The sequence below is a fragment of the Opisthocomus hoazin genome, chromosome 19, assembly GCF_030867145.1.
Source record: "Opisthocomus hoazin isolate bOpiHoa1 chromosome 19, bOpiHoa1.hap1, whole genome shotgun sequence".
Taxonomy (NCBI): Eukaryota; Metazoa; Chordata; class Aves; order Opisthocomiformes; family Opisthocomidae; genus Opisthocomus; species Opisthocomus hoazin.
In genome coordinates, this window is record NC_134432.1 from 11,654,585 (window position 1) to 11,680,382 (window position 25,798).

Here is a 25,798-nt window from a genome sequence, read left to right on the forward strand (position 1 = left end):
ATGGAAACCAGACTGAGGGGTGGCTGTGCCTCAGCTGCTCTGGGCACAGGATGGCAGAGGAGGGGTGGGAACGGCAACTGTCCGCCCACCACTGCTGCGTAGGAGAGCTCTGTAGTTTTCTGCAGTCATTGTGCCATATTAAGGTGACTTTTACACGAAACCAGTAGTTTGCAAGGTCTTTTTCCCCATTTTATCCCCATGTAACACACTTCTGGAGAGCTCCTGTTACCCCCCTGGCCAGTACAGCCCATCTTGGGTGAACCACCTGCAGCTGGTGTGTGCGTGTGTGTGCCGGGCACGGTGGAGCGGGGTGGGACTGCACCCAGTTTCTAATTCCATCAGGTCCAGTAAAGCGGGCGCTTTGGATCTGGCATGAAGTGTGGCTGCTGATCATGTTGCCTTTCAAATGGGGCTAGAAATTAACTATATAAAGAAATAAGACTCAAGACAAGATGTACACATGTCTATCTGAAATAGGATGAGTCAGAATAAAGAAAACATGAAAACAGTGTTTAAATATCTGCAGGAGAATAAAACTGCTGTAAGGATTTTTTAATTTCAAGGAAGGACTGTTAATTTCAAGCCCCACCTGCCATTTTTTGTGGGGTAAGTGCTCTTCTCACGGTGATTCTGTGTTTAGGTCTTGTATGGTGGAGGAATCGGGAACACTGGAGTCGCAGCTGGAAGCTACGAAAGTAAGCAATGCTCACCTACTGCAAAAAGACCTTTCCCAGCTGGTGACTTGGGAGAGCGGGGTGGGAATAGAAATGCATGTAACTGTGTGGCAAAATCTTAATTGATTTTACATGGTTTGCATACTGAAGAGACCTTTGGGATTATCTATTTACATATCTGATGACTACTTATATCACAAGCCATTAAACACCACCGATGTCCTCTTCCTTTTTGTTTTCTCTACATGAGCGGGGTGGGGCAGAGAGGATACAGCATTTCCAGCACGTTTCCTAATGAGAGGGGGTTTTGTCTCAAGAACTGGTTTGCAAGCCCCGTTGGTCTGCAGTGGTGTGCATGAAGAGGAATACTGTTTGAATACTGTTTTATAAATCCCAGTATATGGACATGTGATCCCAGCAGAAAAAGAAGAGTAGAACCCTTCTGCCACTGCCAGCCTGTGTTCTAACTTCTGAAGGGGATTTCCTGTGCTCTCTGATTTTTCTCCTCTTCGCTCCCTCCTAACAGCGCAAGCACCAGGAGATCCGAGCTATGAGGAGCCAGCTGAAGAAGATTGAGGACCTTGGGGCAGCCATGGAAGAGGCGCTTATCTTGGACAACAAATACACGGAACACAGCACGGTGGGGCTGGCGCAGCAGTGGGACCAGCTCGACCAGCTGGGGATGCGAATGCAGCACAACCTGGAGCAGCAGATTCAAGCTCGGTACTGCCCACCCCGCCTGCAGCGCAAAGCGTGTCTGACCTCGGGGCGGGGGGATGAGACAGGAGACGCGTCTGTGTCTAAAAACAAACCTCGCACGGGCTGCGCTAACGAGTCTCCTGTACCCCAACAAATGGGCACAGTAAGCGTGTAAAGCCCCCCCACCTCCCGGCTCCCTTCAGAGGGTGACGTTAGCGGTTTTGGAGATAGTTCCTGTTGGCCATTAGCAGTGCTGACGTCTCGGGGGTGATGTGATGTATTGCTTGCTCGTTGGTCCTCCCCTTCCAACGCAGACGCTGGCTTGGGGCAGATGGGCTCCAGCAGAGCTCTGCCATTCAGGAACTGCTCACGAGCTTTGCTGCTTCCTTTTCAGAAACACAACCGGAGTCACCGAGGAGGCCCTGAAGGAGTTCAGCATGATGTTCAAGTGAGTCTCAGCGAGGGCGTGCCAGAGCAATGCGCGGGAGAGGTTTCTGGCTCGTGGGTGGCTCCTGTTGACGGCGTTCTCTGACCGATCTGTTTGTGGCTCCTTTGGCTGCCCAGTTGTGGGCTGGGCTGCTCCGGTCTCTGCCAGAGGGTGGGAGCCTCCAGAGACGCCACTGCTGGCTGGGCAGCCAGGCAGAGCCTCGCCCGTGTGCCAGCGCTTGTGGGCACAGTGATGTGGGAACTGGGAGTGCCAGTCAACTCTAGCTGGGAATGTAGCCCTTTTTTGGATGCCTTGTAAGCAAAGCAAGGAATTTGTCCTTACATTTTACGTATGTTAGATAGAACTATTTATTGATTCAAGCTCCTGTGTCCAGAATAGCGGGCTAGTTGTAATCCCTTCTGGTTTCCAGCCCACTTCATAGCTTTCAGTACTCGACATCCGACACGTAAAAATGTGGGTTTTGTTTTTACATTCCTAGGCACTTTGACAAGGACAAATCTGGACGACTCAATCACCAGGAGTTTAAGTCTTGCTTGCGCTCTCTCGGCTACGACCTGCCTATGGTGGAAGAAGGAGAACCAGACCCAGAGTTTGAGTCTATTCTTGACACTGTAGATCCCAACAGGTATGGGGGTTGCACCTTTTATTTTTATTTTGCAAAAATACTGTATTGGTGTCCTGCGGGGAGTTGGCTGGAAGGTTTCTCAGAGGCCAAGAGCTGTGCTTCCTTCTGTATCGGAGAGGCTATGGTTGTGTTCACAACAACTCGTGTGTCTTTGTGAAGGTAAGACTGATGTTTGTGAAGAAGAAATTCACTTTGAAAACGGTCTGGTGTTGACGGTCTCCTGCATTAGGACTCTCACTGCTCCCAGGAAGTTACAGGCCCTCTGGGGCAGGCGTGGAAGCGCTGTGTGCCGGGCATTGACCGACGGCTCTGTTCACACGCTGTGTTTCACCGGCAGGGATGGACACGTCTCGCTGCAGGAGTACATGGCGTTCATGATCAGCAGGGAAACGGAGAACGTCAAATCCAGCGAGGAGATCGAGAGCGCTTTCCGTGCCCTCAGCTCAGAGGGGAAGCCCTACGTGACCAAGGAGGAGCTCTACCAAGTGAGTACTGGCTGTGGCCCGCCAGGGAGGAACGGACGGAGGCTTTTGTTCGTAGATTGTTAACAAAGACCAGCACTAATTGCATGGAGGTTCATGTCACTGCAGCCGAGTCAGTTCTGAACATGCAGAGGTATCCACACACAGAAATGATGGCAACAGCCCTACCCAGACCCTTTCTTGGCCCTAGAGGAAGAGGAAAAGCTTTTAACTGCCAAAGAATTGCTTGGGTTGAGTAAAACAAGAGCTCTCCAAGGCCCGGGAAGGAAGCGCGTTCGCTGTGCCTGTCCTCAGAAACTCAGCTTTCCTTCAGCCACTGGGGAGACCCAAGGGAGATGTTTCTCCAGACAGCGATTCAAAGGAGAAACCGAAGCCCAAGCTTAGACAGGGCGAACATCTCCTCCCTCGCACGGCCCTGCTAAGACAGCAGGTTTTTCCTGTCTGAATCCCAGCAGCTGGCAGGGAAACAAAGAGGCTGCACTGCCGCCTCCTATCAGTCACCTGTTCCGTCTCCTTCGGGGGGCAGGCTCAGGTCAGACCTCCCAGCCCGTAACCAAACAGTCCCAACAGCCAGAGCGTTTCCGTGCCGGGCGCAGCTCTGCTACTCTGGCGCACGCCCTGGGAGCAGGAGGGCTGCTGGTAACTGCCCCGTCGGCAGCCTCGGGGTGCCCGTCCCCACCTCCGCGCTCTTTGTCTTTCAGAACCTGACCCGGGAACAGGCCGATTACTGCATTTCGCACATGAAGCCCTACATGGATGGCAAGGGCAGAGAACTTCCTTCTGCCTACGACTACATAGAATTCACACGCTCACTCTTTGTGAATTGATCTAAACACTCGTACCAAAAGATGCGAAGAACATGCTCACGTTTGCTGACTGTGGCTCTGCATGTGTCTCTCTCTTTGTGCTCTACAATAATCAATGTTACTTTATGATGTAATCTTAAACTGCTTAGCTTAAAACTCTTATGGAAAACAAACATATTGCAGTGTGCTCCAAATAAAAGTTACTGGTCGAACCACATCATCTTGTGTTTAATGGGTAAATGCAAATTTAACTGTTACGTGGATGAAACTCCCGCTGTCACGGTCGTGAGTTTCACCAGCCAGCGCTGCAGAGGAGGTGAGTGGGCAGCTCTCCCGGGGGCCAGAGCAGTAACAGCCTCACGCAGCTCGCTGCGTTGCTGCCTTAGTCCGCGACCTCGCTTGCCAGCTGCTCCAGGTGATTCATTTCCCTGGGTCCCTGCTCGGTGAAGTCAGAGCTCAGCTGCCAGACTTTGACGGTCCCGGTAGCATCCCCTGCTGCCAAGAGCCGAGTTTGCTTGACGCTGAATTCTAAACAGTACACGGGGTGCTCGCCTGTGGTCTGCTGTATGGACAGGGTGGGCTTCTGCGAGCTCTTCTCAAAGTCAAACAGGTGCACGTCTCCTGTGAGGGAGAAGCTCTTATTGCAGCTTTACGGCAACGGACTTTGTATTGAACAGCAGATTTGTATCTGCTTAGTCTGGAACTTAGCAGAGCGTTTCATTTTAACCTGTTCCCCCTTCCCTCTGACGGTGTCTGGGCTGTGACAGCTGGCATCGCTGCACGACAGTACAGGTTTATTCTGCTGTCAGAGACCTGAAACCAACTCGCCAAAGTCTGTGAAATCTCCATGCCTGAACTCAAACATGTTTGGGCAGTTTTCTAGGGAAAGGTTTCTCAGTTTAAGCCATTAGCTCTAAAAGTGAATGTCAAAACCAACGAAGCTGGAATTCAGTTTTGGCCATGGTAACCTTGCTCTGTTACAGCCCTATGAGAGGCCGTCGCGACAGAAGTAAAGGTGTCGTCAAAAGTGAAAGCCAGCTGTGACTGCACGTGTCTGCTAGGTAGGAATAACTCCATTACACTAATGGCACAGTACAGACAACAGTCATGGCGCTCTGCTTGTGGGAAATGCTAATCAGTACAACTGACCCATACTAATTAATACTCAGCACAATCTTAATTTTATGTCTGAGAATAGGCACCTGCAGTTACTTGCCTTCCCCAGACGCAGCTGCAAAGACCAGTGGGCGAACTGGAGACCAGCGTACGCAGAAGAGGTATTTCTTTGACAACTGAAGAGAAACGAGGGGTTGTGTCTGCAACATGGAGTGCAAGTGGACTTGTCCGTCAGTCCCGCAGCTCAGGAAGAGGTTCCTGTGGGAGGGAGGAAGCGAGAAACAATTTTTTTTTTTGCTTTATTGCTAAAGATACAGAACAAAAATCAGTCAAGGCGCATCACCTTGGACAGCATTACTGCTGTGCAAAGGTCTGCCTGTGTTTCCTAAAGCAGCGCGTTCCCAGCCGTACCGTGGGATGTGGTCTGCAGCGACAGCTTCGTCACTGCCCTCAATTAAGTTTAACGAGGGCTCGTGTTGTCCACCGAGTGTTGCTGGTGGGTGGTGGGCCAGCGATGCCCGAGAGCTGCTGATCTACAGGCAGACGGTGTTCGCGTTGTGTTGGTCCCATGCAAATTAAACACGAACCTGAGCTGTCGGCACGTTTTGGAGAAGCACGGCGTGGGGCCTCGTCCGGGGGTAAACGCAGCCAGAGGTGGGAGCTGCCAACCGAAATTCCGGCAGCTACTGGCAAGATTTCTGATGGGCAGATCATGTCAGCACTGATGGGTAAATGACTTTTTCAGCTCCTCCCCTTGACTGTAAATTGCTTGTTAATTAACATCTAGGATGATCTAGGGAAGGTGTTACTGTTCTATGCTGGCCTGAGTACAAATGCTATTCTGTGTTGTGCCCACACGCAGCATATTCGCAGGGGCAGCTTCACCCGAGCCAGCGGACACCGTGTCTCCTACGACGGGAAGGTCCTGGAGCAAGTTCCTGATGCCAGGTGACCCCTTTTTGGAACTTGCACACACATCCCCGGGGGCTGTTTGACAAACGCACGTTTAGAGCCAGGCAGTAACTGTGTCTGGCACGCAGCAGCGGTGTCAACTCACAGCACTTGCCTGTGGAAGGGCGAGCAGCTCACGGCGTACACCGGCCCAGCGTGCGGGGAGAAGGCGAGCTCCGCGGGCGCCCTGAGGGGAACAGAGCTGCCCATCTGACGGAGAGCCAGCGTCTCTGCTGCCGTGGAGCACTTCAGGGAGTAGCCGCCTTCCACGCCGACAACGAACACGCGGGGATCGAAGTGTGAAAAAGAGAGCGAGGTCACACCCACGGCTGCCTCTCCCCAGGTGAGCTGGGAGAAAAGGAGACAAAGCTGTGGTGAACCGCACGCGTGCCTAGAGCAGCACGGACCAGCCTGCCGGGGCCCTGCGAGCCGCACAGCGTGCACCAGCTGTGCTGTTTGTAGCCCTGCTCAGCCTTCCACCTCTGCACCATCTTCCTGCAAGGGGAGCCAAGTGAATCAATACTGTGAGCAAGTTCTCCATCCCAGCAGCTTCTCTTCAGAGCATGGCAAAACCTTGGCTGTTGCCAGTCTTCCACAGAGGGATGTCAGTATGGGAAAGGAGACGGCGCTCAAGGATTAGTGCGAGTGTTCAAAAGGGGCTTTTCCTGGCCCTGCACATGTGAAGGGCGAGCTCTGCCACGTGGGCTCCTGAGTTAAGAGTGGTTTTGCCAAACCAACCCTCTTTTAATTGCTGAACTCACCTTCTTCATCCGAGCGCTGCGAGGGATCTGCTGAGCCACCACGGCGAATCCTTCGGCCAAGGCCAGCCGACCGTCTCGCTCCTCCCTCCACACCAGGATCTTGCCATCCGTGGACACGCTCAGCAGCCGGGCGTGGTTTCTGTGCTGGGCGTCAGGTAACCAGTTAACCTGTTCCGAACACCACGAGCTCATGACGAGGGGGACTGTCGCAACTGCCAAGCCCCGGCTCAGCAGCCTGCGGTCCCCTGCCCTGCCATGACGACAGGGGAGCAGGGCCAGGCGGCAGCCAGCGATCTGGGTACCAAACCCGCTCCTGGGAGCTGGCACACAGACACAGATGCTAGGAGAGAAACGCATTCAGGTGTTCAGGGCTGAATGCTGCAGGGCAGTTTCTATGGTTCACCTGCCATCGTTTTTGAGACCTGGTATCTACAGCACTTTCAACCAGCCATAAACAGCAGTTTTGTGACTCTCCGTTGAGAAAATACAGAGATTGCCCAGAATCACGGGACCCCAGAAGGACAAACATTAGGAAGTCAGACTCTATGACACGCTTAAAGCACGTAGGTCTAAGCTTCTAACTACAGATCACTGATACCTGGCTACCTACATTTTTAAACCACTACAAGTATTGTCAGCTGCGTCACTAAACAGTTACGGCATGCGACTGTGCCTACTCTTCATTTATCCTGAACAGTGAGAAGTTATTCTTTCCAGGGTGAGCGTCAGGTTCAGCAAATGCCCATTCAGTAGCTAGGTTTGGGGAGAAACAGCCAACCAAAAGAGAACAGAACTGCTGAACCCTAGCAGCCCGTCTGTGAACAGGAGCTGACGGGATGAGGTGGAGCAGTGGCACCGCTCGCCTGGCCCAGCCGTGTCTGCTGTAGGTGTCCTCTGTTACCTGATAGACGGGATCGGTGTGCGTGTCATCTGTCATCCCCGTCCTCCAGACCACAGGGTCTTCTGTCCTGCTGGTATCCCACACCACCAGCTCCCCACTGAAAAGGCCACCTGAAAGGACAAGGATGAACCATCCGGGGTCTAATAGCTCAGAGCAAATGCACAAATGAAGCTGTGCTGGAAATGGGCCCGCCAGCGTCAAAGGACTGGCAGCTACACACAGGGCCCAGTCAGCTCTGGTGGCAGAGAATACAGCTATAATCACACTCTTCCCACGTACACCCAGGGCTGAATTTCCTGCTATCACCTCTCTCTGGGGAGATGATATCAAGGCAGCTGTCACTGAAAAAGCAGCAAGTCCGTGTTCAGAAGCAACAGGGCACTTGATGTTGGTGAGCATTAGTTCCTCAGTCTGAGGAGGTGCAACACCATTACTCCTGCAAGAAATCTTAAGCTGAGCACAGACAGAGGAAAAAAAATGATCCAAGCTGAAGGAAAGAAGGGTGCATTTCAGATAGGATCTAAGGTAAGAGCAACCTACCAGCTATCAGTGAAGGCTGGGAGGGGTGGAAGGCCAGGCACATGACAGAACTGGGAACATCCACCACCAGGTCAGGGCACTGGGGATTCAACCCTCTTCTGTCCAGATTCCAGGTACAGACGTAGGATTTTTCTGTGCTCCAGTCCCCATCATCCAACCTGAAGAGGAGAAAGCTACGTCTCGCCTTGTCTCTTCCGCAGAGAATCCCAGCCTAGCAGAGCTCTGGTACGTCCCATTGGTCACTGAAAGGTGCGCTGCTTTGTGCCTTGAAGTGAAACGGAGGTGACGCGATCACGAGGAACTTCTCTGCAGTGTGTATACAGCACGTCTCGGTGTACTTGCAGAACAAAGCGCCTGCACGTAAAGCTCAGGTACGATTCACTATTCCAGGGCCTGCCAACCATTCAAATAATGGGAACAATCTAAAGAGCACACACAGAAACTTGCTGTATTTGAGAATGAAAATCTGAGGAGACCAACTTGCTGCCAATTTGCACGCAGGCTGAGCTGCAAACTACTCCTCCTCTAAACAAGCACTCGAAGACCCGGGGTCTGAGGATACACAGTGAGGAAATACCTTACCCAGAGGAATGATGGGGCTGAAAAGACTGACTGAGTCCTGCTTGGCCCGAGACAAGGAGCATGAGTTGAAGTCCGCGTGCCTCCATGGGAACAGAGAACACCAAATGGTGCTGATGACCCCGCACGCATCACACCACGCACCCCAGCTCTCGAGCTTTCAGTCCAGTCCTACACCCATCATATTTGTTTGCCACAAGCAGAGCGTGAGTTACGGCTCCGGGAGGCTAACAGACACCTGCCACTCTACTTCATTATTTCTACCGGTTTCATTCATCGCAAGCTTACACGTTGAGGCGAAACGCTACACATACTCTGTCACGAGCACCACCCTGACCAACGCGATGTCCTGTCTTGCTACAAGGAGACGATACGGAGGACAGATCTATGGAACAGTCAGTGGTCAGGACAGGAAGCAATGATTTTCAGCCTGACTTCTAGTGCCTTTATTTGATGCTCTTAGTTGTTTTACTGGAAGAGGTATGATCAAATAAAAGGAGCAATTCTTCATCCAATGGGTAGCTGATCTGTGAAACTTCTTATTAAAGGATGTTGTAAATGCTAAAAGTTTACACAGATTCATGGAGACTGTGTAAGCTCACGGTAGGGAATTCTACCGAGGGTAACCACAGACAGACACCACATTCTAGTCTGAAAAGAGCTGTAGACTGGGAGAGCAGAAGGAGCCAGTACCATACAGGTTTGGCCTGTTTTGCTTTTCCCTACGCATTCACTCATGGATCCCCTTTTTGATGGGGCTTTTAATCTAAGGGGACACATCAGTGGAACGAAAAAGCAATTAGGGCAGCAGCAGGGCACAGAAAGGAGAGGCTGCTACAGCCATTCACAGCATTAGATTAGTGGTTTGGCCAACCCTCATGTCAGAAAGCCTTAACTGGCTGTTAGCACATGTCCGTGGCGTCGGGCACACACGTGAGTGGGTGCCAGGTTCAGCCGGGGTGCCAAGAGACCACATAAAACAACACGATCTTCAGCGAAGATAAGCACGTACTTCCAAACCTCACCTGCCTGTATTTGCAAGTGCACCTGCTCTTTACATTTTCTTTCCAGATATAGAATCTATCTAGAAACAGATCTGTAAGAGTACATGTATCCGTTTTCAGGGCAGAGGGGAAGGTAGAAGAAACAAAAGTCATAATTTAAGACTACCCTGAGATTTTGTTTCTTTGAATATGAATTATTTAACTTGCATAAGGTGTGCATATATATGTCTACTCTATTACTGCAGAGAAAGGGAACGTACCTACAACTCAGGTCAGCCTGAGATGTCCCATCGCCCTCAGCTGCGCTCTCGAGCCGTTCAGGTACTCACCGGCCATACGAACATGCAACAACGGAGCCGGTTGCGTTCCACGAGACACCGGTAACCTGTAGGCTTTGATCCTGAGCTTCTGGGTACGACAACGCATGCAAACACAACACCTGGAAGAGATCAAATGCAAGCACTGAAGCCATAATCTCCAAACACAGAGCATTGAGATCTGTGCACCCCCTGCATACAATCGCATGGTTACAGCGCTGGCTTCTCCTCTGTCCAAGCAGCACACAGATAAACGTGAAAAAGTTGTTGAATTCTTACTGGGGGAAAAAGCCACACACACAACCCTGCCAAACCAACTGTCACCTCGTAATTACCCCTCCCAGACTGCACCCTTCAGGGGCTGCAGGACAACTCTGGCAGGCTGCGCCATAAGGATTTGCGACAGCCCCCCAGGTACGAGTCTAGAACTCGCTACACTTCACAAGCAATGGTTTGGAAATGACGGTACCAACATGTACTGACCGACACAAATTGCTTCCACTCCGGAGCACTGTACACTAAACAAATCTAACCTAAGCCAAATCGCTGACTGCAGCTGCTCCCAGGGACCTGCTAGTCTGGCGTGCTCTAAAGGGGCTACTGGAAGCTGGCGATAAGCCTACGCCAGCTGCAGGCTTCCTTCTCACAAAGCTGCTGCAACACAGCCACTAGCAGGAAGAACAGCTGTACCAGGCAAGGCCAGGCCACAGGCAAGGGAGAAAGCTGGAGGAAACAACAACCAGTAATGTCTAATTATTAGAATCTGGCAAGAACAATCACAGCAGTAAGAAATAGAACAAACGAGTCGGAGCGACTGCAACCAACTCCACTTGGGTAATCACAAGGATCTGAATTCTGCCAACTTACTGTTTCGTTCTGGTCTGTCCAGTTCACCTCAAAGCCATCAAAGGCACGGCTTTTCCAGTTTTCATTTAGCTCTTTGATAACAGCATCTTCCACTCTCCGAAGGAACAACAGAAGACTAGTGTAATCCACTTGGACTTCTTGCTGGCAGCCTTGGACAGCATCGTGACTTGGATCTGTCTGCACACCGGCATCGCGCCTCGTATGAGACTGTACTGCCGTCTCCGCTGTAGAAATTTTCCCGGTCTGGCAGCTTTTCTAGTAAAAGCAGACACACGCTCTATGACCCAAACAGAATAAAGAGCGCTGCACAGAACATGCCAACCATCTTCCCCTTTGTGGCGTCTCACGGACGCTCAAGCACCTCTGCATGCCCCTCGGTCGTGGTCACAAGCAGAGCACCCGCGCAACTCCTGGTGCCGGTGCTGCGTTGGTGACCTTCACGCCATCCGAGGCTGGGCCACCCCAGCACCAGCCGAGCTCAGGCCGCACGGAACGGGGCACGGAACGGGGCATGGAACGGGGAGGGTGGGGACAGCAAAACGGCAGCGAGCGTCCCGAGGAAACACGGACACGATGCCCAGCGCGGCACTGCCGGCCCTCGAGCTCCGGCTTCGCAGCAGCCGCACCTGCGTGTCTGCCATTGCTATCAAGGGCCTCGATCAGCAGCGCGGTGCAGGGCCCGCGGGCAGGCACCGGCACCTCGGGCCCCGCCGGCCCGGCCCCGAGCTCTCTGAGGGGAGGTCTCCGGGCCGCGCCGCGCCGGAGCAGCCCGACCTGCGGGGGGTTCACCCCGGGCTCGGAGGAGGCGAGCCCTCAGAAGGGCCCGGGGGAGGGGGGGGGGAGGGGAGGGGAGGGGAGGGGAGGGGAGGGCAGGCGCAGCCGCCTCGGGCCCGGCCCGACGCTCCCTCCCCAGCGGCGGCAGAGCGGGGCCGGGCCCGCCCGGGGCCTCTCACCGCCTCGCAGCGCGCGCTCTGGGCGCTCCTCCACCGCGACTCCACATCGGCGCCGGGCGACGTCCCGTCCGCGAACATGGCGGCCCGGCCGGCTCCCACCGCCCGCTCCGCGGGTTCCCATAGAAACGGGCGAGGCGCGGAGGAGAGACGTCACCCAGAGCGACGGGGCCGCCGGCCTGCGGGAGGTAAAGTGACGCGGGCGGGTGCCATGTTGGGGAAGGGCGTGGGGGGCTTGAGCTGGGTTTCGTGTGGGAGAGGGGCAAGGGCTGGCTCGCGGCACCGGCGGTTGCCGCCTCGGGCGGAACCTTTGTGAATGGCGGAGGTCCGGCGGGGGCTTCTCCCTCCCCTTCGGCCGCCTCAGCCGTGCCCTCGGCTGGTCTCGGCGGCAGCGCGGGCGGGAGGGCGCAGGGGCTGCCAGGAGTTAAGATGGCGCCGGGGGGGGGGGGGCACCGCATTGTGGAGCGGTGTTCGAGGCGAAATGCGGCGCTGGGCAGCTGGCGGGGCAGGCCGCGCCCCCGGCGGCGCTGACAGAGGCCTTGGTGCGGCTGGGAAGGGGGCCTGGGGCTCCGCGGCCTGGGGAGGCATTACTGGGAGCGCGGGGTGGGGCAGGCCGCTCTGCTCCCCGAGCGCGGCGTGTGCTCGCCCAGGCCGCGGGCCGGGGCAGGCGGCTTCAGGCGGGTGCGTGAGGCCTGGCTGTGTTTTGACTGCCTTGCTCTTTTCGCTCGTTGGTTTTGCTGAGGGAATTGGGGCAGTTTGTACCGCGGGCGAGTTGCCGTTTGACCTGGCCGCACGCCGGCCGGGTTGCCGGAGCTGGGCAGCTCTCCGGGAGCCGCAGTTCACCGGGGTAATCTGCCCGTCGGTGCGGGTCCGGCTGGCGAACGCCGGGCTGCCTGCGTCTGCAGAGACCTGTCCTGCTGCCACAGCGTCCTTAAGCACAGTCATACCTGTTAGGAAGAATTACTTCCAGGGTTTTTTTCTAATCATAACTCTACTGGAACAACTTAATGATGAACGCACTGGCTAAATTTAGTGCTGGCATAAGCTGGCACAGATGCACTAACTGCAGCGGGGTTGTTCCTGCTGTCGCTGGGAAGGAGTCTGGCCTGCATGTAAAAATCAAGGTTACAGGATAGAGTCGGTGCTCCTGAGAACAGACACAGCGCTGCTTTTAGTACATGCAAGTCCGTTTATGTTGCAGCCAAGGGCAACGGTTCTTCTGAGGAAAGTACTTTACAATAATACTGAAATAAGATTCCATAAAACTCGTGCTAAAGAACTGCTACAGCTGTTTTACAAACAGTGAAATTGAAGCAGAAAGAGGTGAAGTGGCACTTCCTTCAAAAGCAAGGAAAAAAAAGTCCTGATGGAGCTTGAGCTGAAGCCTCCAGATCTCGAATCCTGTATCAAATATCTGCTGTGATTCTTCCCCGGGTTTGTGCAGACCTTCACAATACTCCATAGCACAGCTACGAGCACAAATGCATTCTCAGGTTGGACCGATGGTGCTTTTAGCCCTGTAGTCTCTCTCTCTTATTAGCACAGGAGTTAATCTGAATTTCCAGAGTTCCAGTTTGGCATCTCCTGCAGCGAGAGGCAGCTGGTCCCTGTGGAAGCTCCAACAGTGGCAGCAGGAGACTGTTTTTAGTGATGGAATGCATGGCTGACCACTTTCTGCAGTCCACGTCTCTTGTAGGCTCCTGGCACCTCTCTTGGTCACTGCCATAGGACAGTAACTAATGGACTAGATGGGCCATTGGCTTGACCAAGAAGGATATTTTTTAAAGTCCTTTTTTTGTGGTATGGCTTATTTTTATCAGATCAAATGTCAGGATATGAATTACAATACTTAGTGACAAAGTATACTCTGCTGTCCTTTTCTACCAGTTTTAACACAAGTGAAACATCATCTCAAAAGCCACAGCTCTAGAACTCTTCAGATTTTCAAGCAGGTGTGTGTAGCCATGAGTTTGAGACTACTTTGCCGTCTTTATTTCTCATTTGGCTTTCTCTTTCCACCTTGTTTTAAACCTCCATTTACAAAGCATTTGAACCCAAAAGCAGAGTGTTTTTTTAAGAGGTTCTTAATGTTTACAATTTATCATCTATAAATAGACCATCTTAAGTCATCACTAAATTATCTTTAATTGGTATGATTAGAACTGCCAAGGAATATTACTGTTTGGTAGTAGAGCAAATATTACAAGTGTGATTTTTATATACAGTCTGCATCGTAACAAAAATGCTAGGCGCAAACTGCAGTTTATAAACTTTAAAAAACTTGTCAGAGGGAATTTAAGGAGAAAAGTTTGTGGGTTTTGAGACAGCGAACTGAGATAAGAAAACTGAAATCTGAGTATGTGAAACAGATAAAAAATAAACCAACAATTTTTTCAGCAAGTAATATGCAAAGTTACTCAAATGTAATGTATGTTCCCTGTAACGCAGTGCATGTCTGGACTTTTTCTTCCCTGAGGCTGAGAAAGCAGCAAACAGCTCCAGAAGATGACTGTTCTAAGTAACTGCAGTTTAATCCTTCTTTATTCCAATATCTCTGATTTGCTGGGGTTTCAATATATCAACAGTATTTCAATAAATTGTATCTTGCTTTTTCTTTCTGGCATAGCAGTATCAGATACATAGGTATTTTTATTTAGACATAGTAATGCTACATTGGAAATAAGGTAAAATCAGGGATAATTGGGGGAGAGTTGTTACTAGCCCGAGGCTACTAAGTCTCTCTAAAGTGGCTGTTGTCACTACGGTGCTGATCTGTGCTTCTTTGTGTTTCATGAGACAAAGTATTAATAATTTTTCACTTTCACATAATGGAGGAAATCAGCATCCAATAACAAGAACGAGAGAAGACTGAGGTAAAGAGAAAGCAGTGTGGGAAGAAGCACTGAGGGAGAAAGTATCAGAAAAAAGAACGAGATGCAACACTAAGCGTGCACACTGGGGTACAATTGCTATGACCTGGAGCAAACCAAATACACTCAGCTGCATCTCAGTAAAAATTCACCCACTAGTGGGTGCAGTAGCTGCCCTCTATTTGTGATAAATGAAACAATTGACTTCTGTTGAGGCTCCAGACAGCCAAAAAAGCAGTCTCTATCCAAAACCAGAGCCATGATAGAGCCTTCCCCTTTTACACCTTCCCCTCCATTCCCTCCACCCCAAACAGATGCAAGTAAGGGTGAAGAAAACAACATGCACAGCTCAGACAAGAAGGGAGTGTCTGGCCATGAGAAAGAACTCTTGGGGCTTAGACTGGCAGCGAGGGACTTGCAATGGGATCAAAGGCATTGCCTTTCGCTGATTGATGGTTCTGTTCAGAGGAACAGAAATTTTTAGGTATTCTTGTTTATTTTAAAAAAACCACAAAACACAGCCAAACAAAACGCTTCAAACAATAAAAAGGGTGTGTGTCAAAGAATTGTTACTCCAGAACCTACCTGTCTCCCCAACTTGTATAACCAGCAAGACCTAATTCTGCTTCCCTGGTTGCTCATTTCAAACTACTGTATTGCCTCGCATGCCAAATCTGGTTTGGCTTGGGTCTGGGTAGTTAACAGTACTGCCTTGGAATTAACCCAAGTATGCAGTATAGAGTTAGAACTGGCTTTATGCTGACATTTTGTGCTTGTTATCTGGGTACAGACAATACCTGACCGGTTACTCCTGTACTGTTTAGCTCTGAATTAGATCTTGAGTGTCATTTGCTTTAGAGTGAGGTGGTTTGCTCTGCTGATCTGGCAGTTAGTTTCACTGAGGCTCGGAGGTTTGCGTTAAATGGAAATATCCCTAGAGAAAAATGATCAAGATACTACCCAAGAGGAACATTACCAGAAAGAACCTTACAGCTGCAGCATTATTTAAAAGGACATTTCTTTAGTTTCATCAGTAGTCCGGTGTGGCTCGTTCCTGAAAGTTTTTAGCGACAGCAGCAGCCTATTGCGCTACTGTAGGTGGTGATTTTTGGAGTTCAAATGCAAGACGAAGAAGTAATGAGTTGCCTGAAGTCTGCTTATCTGCAGTGTTACCTGTGATACTCCTCATAGTGTACTTGGAATATACCACAAGCGTTTATTTTACCCTTGCCGAAGCTCTGCAAGGTAGAGAACTGCTGGTGCCATTTTTTTGACATGGAAAATTCCAGGTTAAGGGTTAGATGACTTGCCGAATCATGCTGGGAGTTTCTGGCAGAAAAAGAACAGGACCCAAATTCCTAAACTGCAGACTGGTGTTTCAAACATATCCCGTATCTATTTTGTGGATGCGCTGCTGATATATACATCTTAGTTTTTTTTGATAGAGATCTGTGATTTTAAAACATCGGATATTCACACACTCACTAAACATGAAGGAAAGAAAGGTCACCACAACTGTTCAGTGTTGAGAACGCAGCATCCATGCAGCCAGTCTGATGCTCAGTAGCTAAATGAGGGCTCAGGTCCTTGCGTGGACTCGGTGTGTTACCTCAGGCTGCGTGAATCCTCCAGCTATTGCTTCTCCAGTGCCATTCATAAAGGGCTCATGCATTTTCTCTAATTTCTGACCTCCTTTTCCCTGTCCCCCCTCCCAAATGTCCCTGCAAATGCTGTGCCCTTTTTGCTTTGAAAACCGTACTTTCTGTTTAGGCAGAAAATGTGTTGTCTTATTTCTGAAGTTCTGTTACACCCTGAGACATGATACGTTATAAAAACAATTCATCTCCATTAAAATAATAGATCTATTATGTTTTGTAGAATTAAGAGTTGGAGGGGGTCCTTATTAAATATTATGGATATGATTTTTTGCACTGTACAGGTATTGCCTATCCTGTACTCGTTCCTAGTTTGATAATAAGACAAAGATTTTAGTCAGTTATAACCGAAATGGGAAGGAGCACAGGGAAAGCTTGCTTTGTGGCAGGTGTCAGCAAGCTACCACCACTGGGGCGCAAAGACACCATGCCGGCGGGTTTTGAATGGCAAGTGAGAGGTGGCACAGGGCCAAGAGCCATGGCATATCGAAAGAGGCATCTGTGAGAGGCTCGGGATCCCAATTCCTGGCTGTTGTGGTGCTCCGACCTCAGTGGCAGCTGGGAGCCTCTGCCTTGGACAGCGGCTTGATGCTGTCAACAAGGTGATTGGCAGTGTCTCTCTCCTTTTAGACTCAGCAGCCTCTAGGTCCTGCTGAGTTGGTACCAGCATGCCCACCATCTAATCTCAGAAATAAAAGTACAATCTGGCATGCCACTCGTAAAAGGTACCTGACCCTTTGCAGTGCTGACAACATGGAAGAGAACACCGAGATCCCTTAAATTAACCCCATATTCAGTAGCCGTCTATGACTAAAAATTACATATCTGTTCTGTACATCACTTCAACTCATACTATGCCTTCAGTATCTCAAACAGTTGTTGGAATTTTAACTAATATGTATAAAGCAACTCAAAAAGCACTGTGGACAGGTATTACTCATCTGAATAGAACTGGCTATGCTTTGCAGAAGTGTTGTTTCAAAAAAGGACATTCAGAAATAAGTAGTTACATTCCACTCAGTACCATCAGATTTGTACTTACGTCAAGCAAGCAGGCAGAATTTGCATGATAGTTCTTGATCACTCTTCAGAAATCTATGTATTTATTTAATTTCAAGCCTGCTACTTTCATTTCTTATACATTATTTCCATGAACACTGAATGATCAATAAGTACATCATAGCTTTACTGGGGTATGGATATGTAGTTTAAGAGTGGAGAATAAAATAATGTTCCTACCATGAACCAATACAGTATGAAAGACAGATGTGCGAGGACGGACTCCTTTTATTGATACAAATTTCACCTCCGTTTAGAGAGTTTGCGTATTGCCAGTTTAGCTAGACCAGCAAAACCATCTTACACTTAGTGTGAAAGCCACTTCTGAAATGACAAATAAAAATATCCCATTTTGACTGGTCTGTTATCCCAAGTATAACAAGGATCCCAAAGGATCCTGGAGCATATTATATAAACATGCACACAGAGAACTTTACAAAATTATGCACTGCAGAAAGATTTCTCATCTTCTCGAAAGCACACAGAAGATTAAGGGAAGCAGAATATCTTGTATAGACAAATTGGATATGTCAGTTTGAGTGTTTCAACTGCTGCAGAAAATGTCAAGTGATTTGTAATGATCACTTTCTTTTTATTGCCTCTATAACCTGGCGCCTTTATCTTTTAGGAGAATGACAGGATAGATATCTGGTATTCAGAAGTAACAGAATGAACCTCCAACACAGCCAGTTTGTGTAACTTTTTCCTTTGGTGTGTATGTAGGGTTCCCAACACAAGAACTGACACCAGCCTAACTTTAAAAATAAAAAAAAAAGAGTGAAAAGATGACAAAACAGGGCTTAAGAAGGCATGAATGTGGCGCTCTGTGGTGGAGTGTAGAAGACAATTGCACCAATTACATGCTGGTTTTGGAACTCCATGTAGCCTAAGTCTATTGAAATATATATTTGTAAGTGGGAGTGTTGGGGAGGGAGGATGCACTGGAATGAGGCCTGGAGCCGAAATGCTGTTGTAAAGGCAGCAGGAGGAGGGAGGGCTACAAACCGGCTTTGATCCTCAAATTTAAAAAAAGGTCCGGAAACATTTTAATGCCAAATTATGTGACACCTTTCATTCCTGTTTTTCTTTTGTCCTTAGTTTTCCATTTCATTGATTCAAACTTTTCCTATTTATGCTACCAATTGTGGAAGCTGGGTTGACTAAAGGCATTTTTATTTTGCTATATTCTAGCCTGACAGACTCCTGCTTATGCAACAGCTTATACCTTCAGCAACACCAGTGTAACTGCATCAGTCCTAAAAAGAAAAAAAAAAAAATTATTTCATAGCATCAACGAGGCCTGAGAGAACTTGCTGCAGTGCTGGGATGTGACAGGAGGCAATTTATAAGGTATCAACTCTGACAGTCACTTTATACAGCTGATTTTCAAAGATCCAGGCACTAAAGATGTGTTAACGAGGGTACTGAGGCTTCATAATTAATTATATTAGCATCTCTTTGTTACTCTCTACAACAGTAGTGCCTGGTTGACATTTCAATAGGAGTCTGGTAGTATTCTTTGTTATTATCATCCAGGAGTACAGTTATACCTTAGCTCCCAGAGGGCAACGTTGCATGTAAATGCCTCTGTGAATTGCAAGGGCCTTTGGATCTCAGTAAAAGCCCTTGAAGGAGACCCTGCTGGATACTGAATGGATGTCAGGAAAATTTCTCTAGTCTGGAGTCTCTCTTCAGATATGGACTCTCCTCCCCTTTCATTTCTCCCTTCCCTCCCCCCTTCCCTTCCACTGTGCTGGTCCTTCCCACAAGGCTTAAGAACAGCAACATCCAGCATGTTCTGAATGTTTAGTTCCAAACCTCTAAAGCAAGGAATACTGACCTGAACGAAACAGTGAACAAAGTAACCTGAAAACAGGGAATATTTCCACATGCTTGAATTTTCAGTGCAATAAAACCAGTGCTGCCAGAAGGAATCCCAGAAGTGGTGAGTCAGATAATAGATGTACGACTGTGGTGGGAGGGAAATGGTCTCTACTTGGTTTTACATCCCCCCCCTGCTTTGTAAAGGCAGATGAAACTATTTTCCAGTCATAGCACTGCAAAAACAAGCATGGAGTTTATAGGTTACTTCCTTTGTGTGTTTCTGAGAGATGTTATTTTTGAATCTGAAAGGGGAAGGATGACTTTTTGTCAATGATCTCAAATTCTACTCTGAAAACTTTTACAATATCACCTGAGGTGGCAGATGTGCTAGTTTGTTTATTGATATACTCCACTTGCTTCTGTTAATCTAAACAAAACTTACAAAAAAAAAAGCTGTTTTTTTCACAGCAGTTACAATTGCAACCGTGTCCTGGTTAGGCTAAGTTAAGGGCACAGTTTGACAAACACCTCTTCTAAGTAAGTAAGACTTACACAACGCGTTCCTTACCCTTTCCATGTTCATTCCTGCCTTCAGGGGACCCTCTTTCTTCTAACATTGTTCATGCATCTGCACCAGGGAACCAGAGCAGAGTACTAGTCTGAGTTAAAAATAAGTGGTTTTTTTTATGGGAACTATTTCTAATTGAAATCAGTTTCCTGATTCAATTTAACACGGGGCTACACAAAAAAAACTGCACTGGCACGATTCATGGCCAGCATGAAGGGGAAGAGGGGAGGAATGTGTGGTGGGGAATGCGTAAGTAGGAACTTCTACCAAAAAATAGTTTGTCAAACTATGTCCTGAAAGACTTTACATTTCTCCAAGCCAGAAGCACCTCTCTGCTTCGTATTCAGATAGCACCTTGTGCAAGGGGATCACAGTCACAGAACTCTCAGGACTCTCAGAGCTATTGTAATACCAAAAAATAATAAGCGTTCCTACAGACTGACACAATTAACCAAATTCCACTTGCAGATCTTCATTGTTGGCAACTCGTGGAGCATTTTATGTAGCCAAAGTTGGAGACTAGTTCTATTCCCGAGTTCTGTCTCCAGCTCTAATGAGGAATAACTCTGAATAAGCTGGCATTCAGTTAACCTACCAATGAAAGAATTACTTTCCTCACAGAACTTTTTATATTTAACTAGATTTTTTTTAATGAGCTTTGACATTCTCAGATGAAAATAATAACGTGTACAATGTATTATTATAGAAAAAACTGTATATGACAGATCCCTATGTATTTTCCTCTTTTTTGTTTCACCTTTTCTGTCACTATACTCCTACACAAGACTCAAGACACACTGCAAATGTCTGAATAATGCCAACTTGAAACTACAGAATTGTAAGTAACATACTCGCTCTTCACTAAGCAATGTTGCATGTGTTTATTTTAATCTGATATTTTCTGGATAGAAACAGAGGTTACTCCCCCTGAGAGCTCAAACATCGCTAGTGCTCTACCTAACAAGGGAAGTTTTTAATGATTCCCACAAAAACAGCTGCCACTTGGTAAGAAGACAAGGGATGGACTACACATAGTGTAAAATTCCGGTGTCTACTGCTGTTCTCGAGGGTCCAAATCTTGAAGTGTTACTCAACTTTGTTCAGGATTCAGCAAGAGTTTTTCTGCTGTAGGACTGAGGAAATGATAAGTAAGTTTCAGGAATTGGCCAGAGTTAAAATCCTGGAAAGCAAACATTTACAAATTGTCTTCGAAGAAATGCTGGCTCCCTCTTAATTGTCCCATGAGTGGAGAAGAGGGAGAGGATCATCTGAAAGTCTCCTTGCAGGAGAACCCACAGAAGCACAAAGTGTAGTTTTTCCTAGTCCTCAACAGTGCTCTACCGCTACTGCTTAGTTATCTTAAAAATTCAATTCAGCATTCATTTACACTTCTAAAGCTGTAACTTCCATTAATTTTTATCCACATCTATTGTGTCTCATTAGAAGGACTCTATCTAGCACTAGAGCTTCTGCCCTAGCTGTGAGGAAATTAGAGCCTTTCTTCAGACAGAGCACTGCTGAAGGAAATCAAAGACTAGTGACTACTTCCCCTGTGAATTCTTTTAGGGCCGTCTACATAAAAATTTGGTTGGCACAGCTCTTCCAGAATAACTCCCAGTATAAATACTGCAGTATTCCAGTTTGAAAGTGTCTTTATTTGTGATTGATCATTCTACCTAGGAGTACTTCTTGTAAGTGGTCAGTTTTTCCAACAACTTCTGTTTAGAGCTTTCATTATGCAGGAGTGTATGTAGTAAAATAAAGCCTCAAACATAAACACAAAGCCAACCACATCATATATAATTTAATCACCAGATTATTTCAAATAAGCATCTTGTTTTTCAGACATTTTATGTGAAACTGTAGTTGCATTAAGCTTGGTTGAAGTCTTCTGTTGCCTCAGTGCACAATGGATTTGCTCCGATACTGCCCTGCAAAACTAGTAACTGTGTGTCCCTGCAGATAGCTTTTGAACGTCCACTGCTGTGAATGCATCAATGAAATCTAAATATCTGCCCTTGTAACACCCTGCAGGTGTTGCAGATAGTGAAGAGACATATTTGCATATGCCAATACATGTTTTCAGACAAAACTTTGGTACATTTCAGATCCTATCTTGGACTGGGAACTCCTCAGGCAAGAGGAGGTGGATATTCACATCTGGAAATGGTAGTAGCACATCTGGACAAGCTGATATTTAAACATTTTGGCTTTTAGAAACTGCAGTTCAGTAGTTCTGGATTTATAACAGCATCTATATATGTGTCTGTTGGCACAGTCGATCAGTAGTTAACAGCCACAGGGCTCCATCTAAGCCAAGGAACAGGACAACGTCAATGTCTGAGATATAAAATCTGAATGAAAATCAAGAAAGGCAGGAAACCGCTCCAGTCAAATGGCTCTTTGGGCAGGGACCCTTAGTTTCACAATGCAGAACATAACTTCAAGAGAATTTTCCAATGAACAACTTCCCCTAATATTCTGGAAGGCACAGACTAGTTCAGTCCCCTACAAAATTCACAACTGTACATATGTGAAAAATATGAGCAAAATGTTCTTAAGCACCCACATATCTGAAAAGCTTATGTCTCATGTTCAGAAGTGTCTTAGATTTCATTGACTTTGAATTTAAGATTTTTAAGAATACTTTGACTGCCTTTTTGTCTCTAGTATCTGGGAATGAGCACAAGTGTTACAGGACCATCCAGCTCTTCAGAGATTACAAGCAAGTGCTCTGGTAAGTTAAAAATGTTGGTACAGGAAAAAAAAAAATCAGATTTAGCAACTATGTCTAATGGGAACTTTACCAAAAATATTTTTTTTAAAAATCCAAATAGAATCACTGGATTTATTCAACTACATACTATTAGTCACTCCCTGTCGTCTGTGTTACTGAACCACCATCCTGCTTCAAAGGCAGTTATCAGCCCAGAAGTATTTTCATCCGAGGGTTTAAACTGCAACAACTGTGAGGACACGTGGAAGATTCTTCCATCATTATCTAACCATTCAGTTCTAATGTGAGTGCTCGACTGAGAAGGTCTGTGACTAGTGGAGATGGATAAACACTTGGAGGGGAGGCATTTGACTGTTTAATGTATGTGCCAAACTGTCTTTCTAGGGTCATGGAGACTCGGCAGATCCTGGGGGCTGTCAAACTGATTACACGCAGCAAACCAGCCGGTGTGTCTCTGCCTGCTGCTTAGAGTAAGCACTGATACGCCAGTCAGACTTTACTATCAAGTACAAGCTTATGTGTGCTGGAGATGTTGTGCAGCCTTCAACTCGCTGGTGTACTCAGGAATTTAAAAGCTTTCATATACTCTAAAAAATTTTGTCTTGTACTCAAAGGGGGAATCTTTGTTCCTAATACACAGTCAAAGTCTGCAAGTTCTTTGTGGAAGAGCAGGCTGCCAGCATAGATATACAATTGTTAAGCAGCTGGTTGCATTTCAGCAGTGGTAAAATGATCCTTGTTTTATATTTCTCTACAATACTTTCTGTAAAGGCTGTGAGATTCTTTGGGATGAAAGGCTATAAAAACGTAAGTTGCTATTAATTATATTGACTTGCATGATTTTATGTATGCCCATTTTGCATTGCAGAAATACTTAGAAGGAAATGTACTCTTCTTTTTTTTTCACACATCATCGCATTGTATTTGAGAGGATTTAGCACATTTTCTGATTTCACTTGCCAAATCAGGGGTTCGTGTTTAAAATTTACAGCTGACTTGACATTCCAGAAACTAAGGATGATTACCAATTATGTCTCTGTCTTGTAGTAACGTACCTAACTAAGGACAGAAATATTGGGAGATCTGAACTTTTACATCAAGTAGCAAATATGAGATTATCTTTACAAAGAAGCTCTGTTTGTTCAGTTCTTGAGAAAAACGTGCAGTTACTGCTACGCTCTATGTAAACTGTAAGGCCATTAATCATTATCAGCTGCTGCCAAACTTCCCATATATACCAAATATACATAAAGGAAAATTTACACAAATTTTCTTCATTCATCTGATAAAGTCATTGCCATCCAAAGACTGCTAAGATCTAACTTCCTTATGTGTCAATACCAGAGTACTCATGCACTGAGTTCAAATGATGCCACATACAGTATAGTTTTGTAACTTGAACTGTGCACCCTGAAGTTCAAACAAAAGCAGGAATACTAGCTCTGTAATACGGAGGGAAAAGTGCTATTTGTGATATAGACAGCATAGCTACTTCGACAGTACAGGTCAAGAAAAAAATGTTACTGTTCTATTATATTTGAAGTAATCAGAGCTGAGAAACGTCTTACAAGAACATCATCTTCTCTAAACACATTCACACACCCCCTATATCACAGGACTATAACCGTACATTTAAACCCCTAAACAGTCATTCAAGGACTAAAAGTGCCTTAGATGTTAGTTACAGATAATGAAAAACATTAGAAAGAAGTGAAGGGAGGTAACTAGGTACTTATCAATTAAACCTCTAAGTATTTATTATTTTTTGTTATAGTATCACGGATACTAAACACAGCTACATACTAGGTCTAAGCATCATATGTCATTTTGGAAAATCTTGTGTAACAGCAGGCAACTGGTGTAACAACAAGGCTTTATACCAGCTAGATGCCACTTTCCTTTGTAATGAAACTACATGGGGTTTCAGTACCTACACAGAGGAAGTTTCAGCCTGAGCCGAGAGTTGTGCTGCTACCTGCTTCTTCACAAATATTTGAGTCATGTTCCTCCTGAGCGTACATGTTAACACTGCAGCAAGAACAAACAGTAAATCAATTCAGCTGCAAAAGCCACTGGGTACTCTCCTCTCATTCTTCCTAGGGCTCAACAACTACTCTTAACTCTGTGGCTTAGTTTTACTTCTTCATTTTTCTATAAAGCAAGAAGGAGAGTGCAGAGAGGGCATTATAATGTGAATTGTCAAATTCTTTGAGCCAAGCCCCAGAAGCATGTAAGCACCTGTTGTTTTGAGACCTTTTATGAAATGTATCCAGAAGTTAAGACCGCGGCTGAACTGTATAAGCAAGGCTCTCTTTTGAAAAGCAGAAAATATAGGCTGTTAAAGCAATAGTACCTGGTCAGTTGGAGTGAAAGGATGTATAACTGGAGAAGAAGTGCTGATGTTAACGTACTTTTCTAGCAGGAAGAGAACTGAGGAAGAGTTAGGATAAAACGTTTATTAGGTAGCTGGGAACAGCACATCACCAGCACTAAATTGAAGAAAGCAAGCAAAAAATGAAAGTAACTGTGAAAGAACACTACTTCCTCCCCCAAAAATTGAACTCACTGCTTTCTGTTTTCTCATGAAAGCATACGTTGGTATTTTGTGTTTCAAAATTAACTACATTTTGAAAGTGTTTCTTTTAATATTAATATATATAATTAATATATACTCTTTTTTTGGTAATAGGTAGTTTTAGGGTAGGATGGACAGATTGTGGAAATATTTTTAACAGGACAGCAGTTAAAACTAATGATTACTTGACTTTAGATACATCAGTGGATCACCTTGATCATGTATTTCAGGAATACCTAGTAATTCACAGACTAAACAAGGGATTCTAGTAGGGAGCAGGCACACACCACTTAGACCATCATGTTCCTGCTTGGCACTAACTTTCAAACCTACGGCCTGTATTTTTGTATTATAGACCTTCAAAGGCTAATCTAGAGAAAGACAATATAATAGTAAATTACACATGAGGAAAGAGGAAAAAAACACAAAAACACAAGCAGATACAACCGCATAGTAAAGAGACTCAAGGGAAACAGCAGGAAGAAAACCAAGCCACGCACATGAGCCTACCTTGACTGAATGTGAAGATGCCCACAGTAATTGATCTTGGGAGATGCAGACAGAGTATGGGAGAAGTTAACCTCTCTGTGATGGGCTTCAGGAAGGCCTTGAGACATCCTTCTTGGGAAGGATTTGAAAATCTTGCATTTATAAAGTTGTGATGCTTTGCTTACCTGTTGTGCCCAGCAGTTAAGAGAGCTCGTTGGTGTATGTGAAAGCAGAGGACTAACGGGTGGCAGCTCCTCTCTCCTGCTGTTTGCGTGGGGAAGCACAATACAAACTGTGGACA

The 25,798-nt window shown here is 46.9% G+C and overlaps 2 protein-coding genes and 1 long non-coding RNA gene across 13 annotated transcripts in view; 2 read left to right on the forward strand and 1 right to left on the reverse strand.

Moving 5' to 3' along the window:
• The window catches only part of SPTAN1 (spectrin alpha, non-erythrocytic 1), a 53,122-nt gene extending 49,171 nt beyond the window's left edge, over positions 1–3,951 (forward strand). For all 9 annotated transcript variants that reach the window (XM_075439062.1, XM_075439059.1, XM_075439064.1 and 6 more), the window contains 6 exons: positions 641–695; positions 1,201–1,397; positions 1,768–1,821; positions 2,300–2,446; positions 2,784–2,931; positions 3,630–3,951. In XM_075439062.1, coding sequence (XP_075295177.1) covers positions 641–695; positions 1,201–1,397; positions 1,768–1,821; positions 2,300–2,446; positions 2,784–2,931; positions 3,630–3,755 — 727 coding nt within the window. In that variant the 3' untranslated portion in view covers positions 3,756–3,951. The remainder of the gene's footprint in view (positions 1–640; positions 696–1,200; positions 1,398–1,767; positions 1,822–2,299; positions 2,447–2,783; positions 2,932–3,629) is intronic.
• DYNC2I2 (dynein 2 intermediate chain 2) lies at positions 3,945–11,858 on the reverse strand. 3 transcript variants are annotated; one of them, XM_075439066.1, is made up of 9 exons: positions 11,724–11,858; positions 10,771–11,025; positions 9,916–10,025; positions 8,004–8,161; positions 7,464–7,573; positions 6,563–6,730; positions 5,917–6,149; positions 4,951–5,108; positions 3,945–4,355 (listed from the first exon to the last, which is right to left on the reverse strand). In XM_075439066.1, the coding sequence occupies exons 1-9, from the start codon at positions 11,799–11,801 to the stop codon at positions 4,117–4,119; spliced, it is 1,509 nt and encodes a 502-aa protein (XP_075295181.1). In that variant the 5' UTR covers positions 11,802–11,858; the 3' UTR covers positions 3,945–4,116. The 3 variants fall into 3 exon arrangements, with proteins under 3 accessions (XP_075295181.1, XP_075295182.1, XP_075295183.1); XM_075439067.1 differs by having other exon boundaries at positions 10,771–11,020; positions 11,724–11,855; XM_075439068.1 differs by lacking the exon at positions 11,724–11,858 and adding an exon at positions 11,397–11,593.
• On the forward strand, positions 11,824–24,443 carry LOC142363585 (uncharacterized). The gene is made up of 6 exons (XR_012765836.1): positions 11,824–11,908; positions 18,496–18,654; positions 20,482–20,534; positions 22,367–22,433; positions 22,534–22,716; positions 22,818–24,443. It is a non-coding gene; the product is annotated as an uncharacterized LOC142363585 (long non-coding RNA).
• The last annotated feature ends 1,355 nt before the right edge of the window (positions 24,444–25,798 follow it).